Source organism: Neopelma chrysocephalum, unplaced genomic scaffold, assembly GCF_003984885.1.
Source record: "Neopelma chrysocephalum unplaced genomic scaffold, ASM398488v2 Primary Assembly neopelma1_100828, whole genome shotgun sequence".
In the NCBI taxonomy this organism is placed as follows: Eukaryota; Metazoa; Chordata; class Aves; order Passeriformes; family Pipridae; genus Neopelma; species Neopelma chrysocephalum.
Genome location: NW_020926671.1, coordinates 1 through 2,512, shown reverse-complemented (window position 1 = coordinate 2,512; position 2,512 = coordinate 1). Strand labels below are relative to the sequence as shown.

The window sequence follows — 2,512 nt, the reverse complement described above, 5'->3', positions numbered from 1 at the left end:
ATACTGTGCTCCTTATTAAAAAATTAACAGGAAGGCAGCTGTTGTTTTATTGGTATTTGAGATGACAGTATTCCAGACACTGCTTTCTCTGATGGCCTGTCTGAACCTTGTGAAATAATTCAGCAGCTGTCTTGAAAGCTACCACTGGAATGAAGGTCAGTTAGGGTTTGTAATAATTCCCTGCTATCTCCCTTCCTTCAGAGCAGAAAAAGTTTTAGGGAAAAATGTTTTCCTGGAAGATCATCTTAAGACATCTGAGCAATGAGCTTTCTTGGATGTACTTACTGAGTTTCAAAGCATTTTGTTAGGACATCTGTTGCCCAAAGAACCTATGAAAGCACACAAAAGTTTGTAAAATCTATTTTGTATTGGAAAGGCTAGGTTTTGAACTCAGTTCATAGAAAGAGCCAATGTATCCACAGAAAAGCATATGGTGTGGTACTTGAACCACTGCAATGATAAGCAGGATGGAATCTCGCATATTGCCAAGTCATGGACATATCCATCAAAAGTGAAAGGAAGAAGAGGCATCATGACTCTTGTTAACCAAAGCATAGCAGACGAAGTTTGATACAGACAAATTGAGTTCAGTGTTCTCCATTTGATTCTAAAGACTGTGAATAGTTCTCATATGATATTACCTGGTGCTTTTCTTGTAGACTCTGAACAGTTGCCAAGGATTGGCCATAATCCCTGGAGGAAGCCAGAGGGAGCTTCTCATGAACCCAAGCCAACTCCTCATCAACATCTCGGAAGAAGTGGTACTGAAGTCTGCTTGCCTCCAGATTCCCACGTCTCTCCTGCAGAGGATCACGTAATCTTTTGTATCTGTAGGTTTTAAAGATAATCCAGTGAGGACCGCAGATTGATTCAGAGTGGTGTGGAGAAGGAAAGAAAAAAGAATATTCAGGGAAGAAAAAGGTTGATAAAAGTAGGAAAAAGATGGCAGGAGACAGGCCAGGTACTTACACACCTCTGCACCAGTTGATCTACTCTCTCTTCTAGTTCATCAGCAAGAAAGTGTTTCTCCTTCTGGAATTGCTGAGCTGTGACCACAAGCTCTTGCACCCGGTCCCTATGGCCAGCAATATCTTCCTCCAATTCCTCTTGTTTCTTCAGATGACTGTTCAAAACCACCAGATCATTGCTACTGTATGGTGCTTTCAGCTCATTTTCCACACCTTCCAACCATTTCTCTGTGTCCTCTACACTTCGCTGAAAATGAAGACCCTGAGAACAAGCAAGAAGAAAAGAAAAACCTTTAGGACATATAATGTGATGTAAAAATCTTCATCACTTTTAGTAAGAATCACACACAAACATTGAGCGGCTTCCCAGTGCTCAGTGAACTCTTCCCAGATACGATGGTTGTTGAAATTCAGTCATGGTGAAGACAAGAACAGATGCAGAAAACATCAGGATCTCATCTCACTTGCTTTGCATAAATGCAGATCATGGACATAGTACCTTAAAAGGAAGTCATTTAAAGGGATAGCTCTGTTTTCTAAACAAAGATTGTCTGAGAGCCCATGCAGAACTCCCAGTCACGAGAATTCACGTGCCTGGAACTGGAAGAACGAAAAGCAGCTGTGGGCTTCTTCCTCAATGTACTGGAGAAAAGATGTCCTTGTGACAGATGAAGAGAGCTGACACAAATTAGTAAACATATTTTTCCTCAATATCCCTCTCTGGAATCTGGATCTAAACCACCAGCAGAAAGCAGCAGGGAGCCTAGCCTACAAATCCTTTTCCCTCCATAGGAATGTCCAGTTCTCCTGCCAATTCCATTCAGCCAGTCTACATTTTTAGTTTATTTTCACTAATGGTCTTGAGGAATCAAGTTTGATTGTATCAAGTGACGCACTTGTAGATGAGACATGTAGCAAGGCAGCTGTGCTATCTCTGGAAATGACATCAAGATCCAACCACTGGCATGTTGTATTACCTTGTAAGCATCCTGCAGTTTGATCCATTTCTCCTGGCAACTTGCTAGCAGTTCCTCCCATAGCTCATCCATTTCTTGTAGTCTGGACTGAATGGCTTCTGAGGCATGGTGCCCTTCATGGAGCATCTTCTCCCCTTCCTATAGCACAGGGAGCAGGCAAAGTTTTCTTCCTTTGTTGAATGCAGCAGAATATATCACTTTTGCTTCCATAAACAAAGCTTGCTGTCACAGCTATGTAAAGGGCCAACTGCAATTGTCACTTCCTGACCTAACACATAGAGGCTACAGAGACAGAGAAAAAACTAATAAAGGCAAAAGGGTTACTGAAACCTGGGCAGAGAATGCATAGCAAGGTAAGCAAGAGGTACAGCTAAAGAAAGTTGCTAAAGCAGGTCAGTAGATGTTCTAAAGAGCAACTACTAAGGCTATTTCCAATGAAAAAGGCAGGGCATAAAGAAATAATGTGAAAGAGATTGTACAAACAAGAAAGGGAAGGGAAGGTTTGGGAAGGGAAGGTTTGGGAAAGGAAAGGAAAGGAAAGGAAAGGAAAGGAAAGGAAAGGAAAGG

General features: G+C 41.8%; 1 protein-coding gene across 1 annotated transcript; it reads right to left on the bottom strand.

The window, feature by feature from the left end:
* Positions 1-641: 641 nt before the first annotated feature.
* LOC113962059 (spectrin beta chain, non-erythrocytic 5-like) lies at positions 642-2,223 on the bottom strand (the record flags this gene model as incomplete). The annotated part of the gene is made up of 3 exons (XM_027672870.1): positions 1,946-2,223; positions 974-1,230; positions 642-828 (listed from the first exon to the last, which is right to left on the bottom strand). Coding segments are annotated over exons 1-3 (570 nt in total), but the record flags the coding sequence as incomplete, so codon positions are not given.
* Positions 2,224-2,512: the final 289 nt, after the last annotated feature.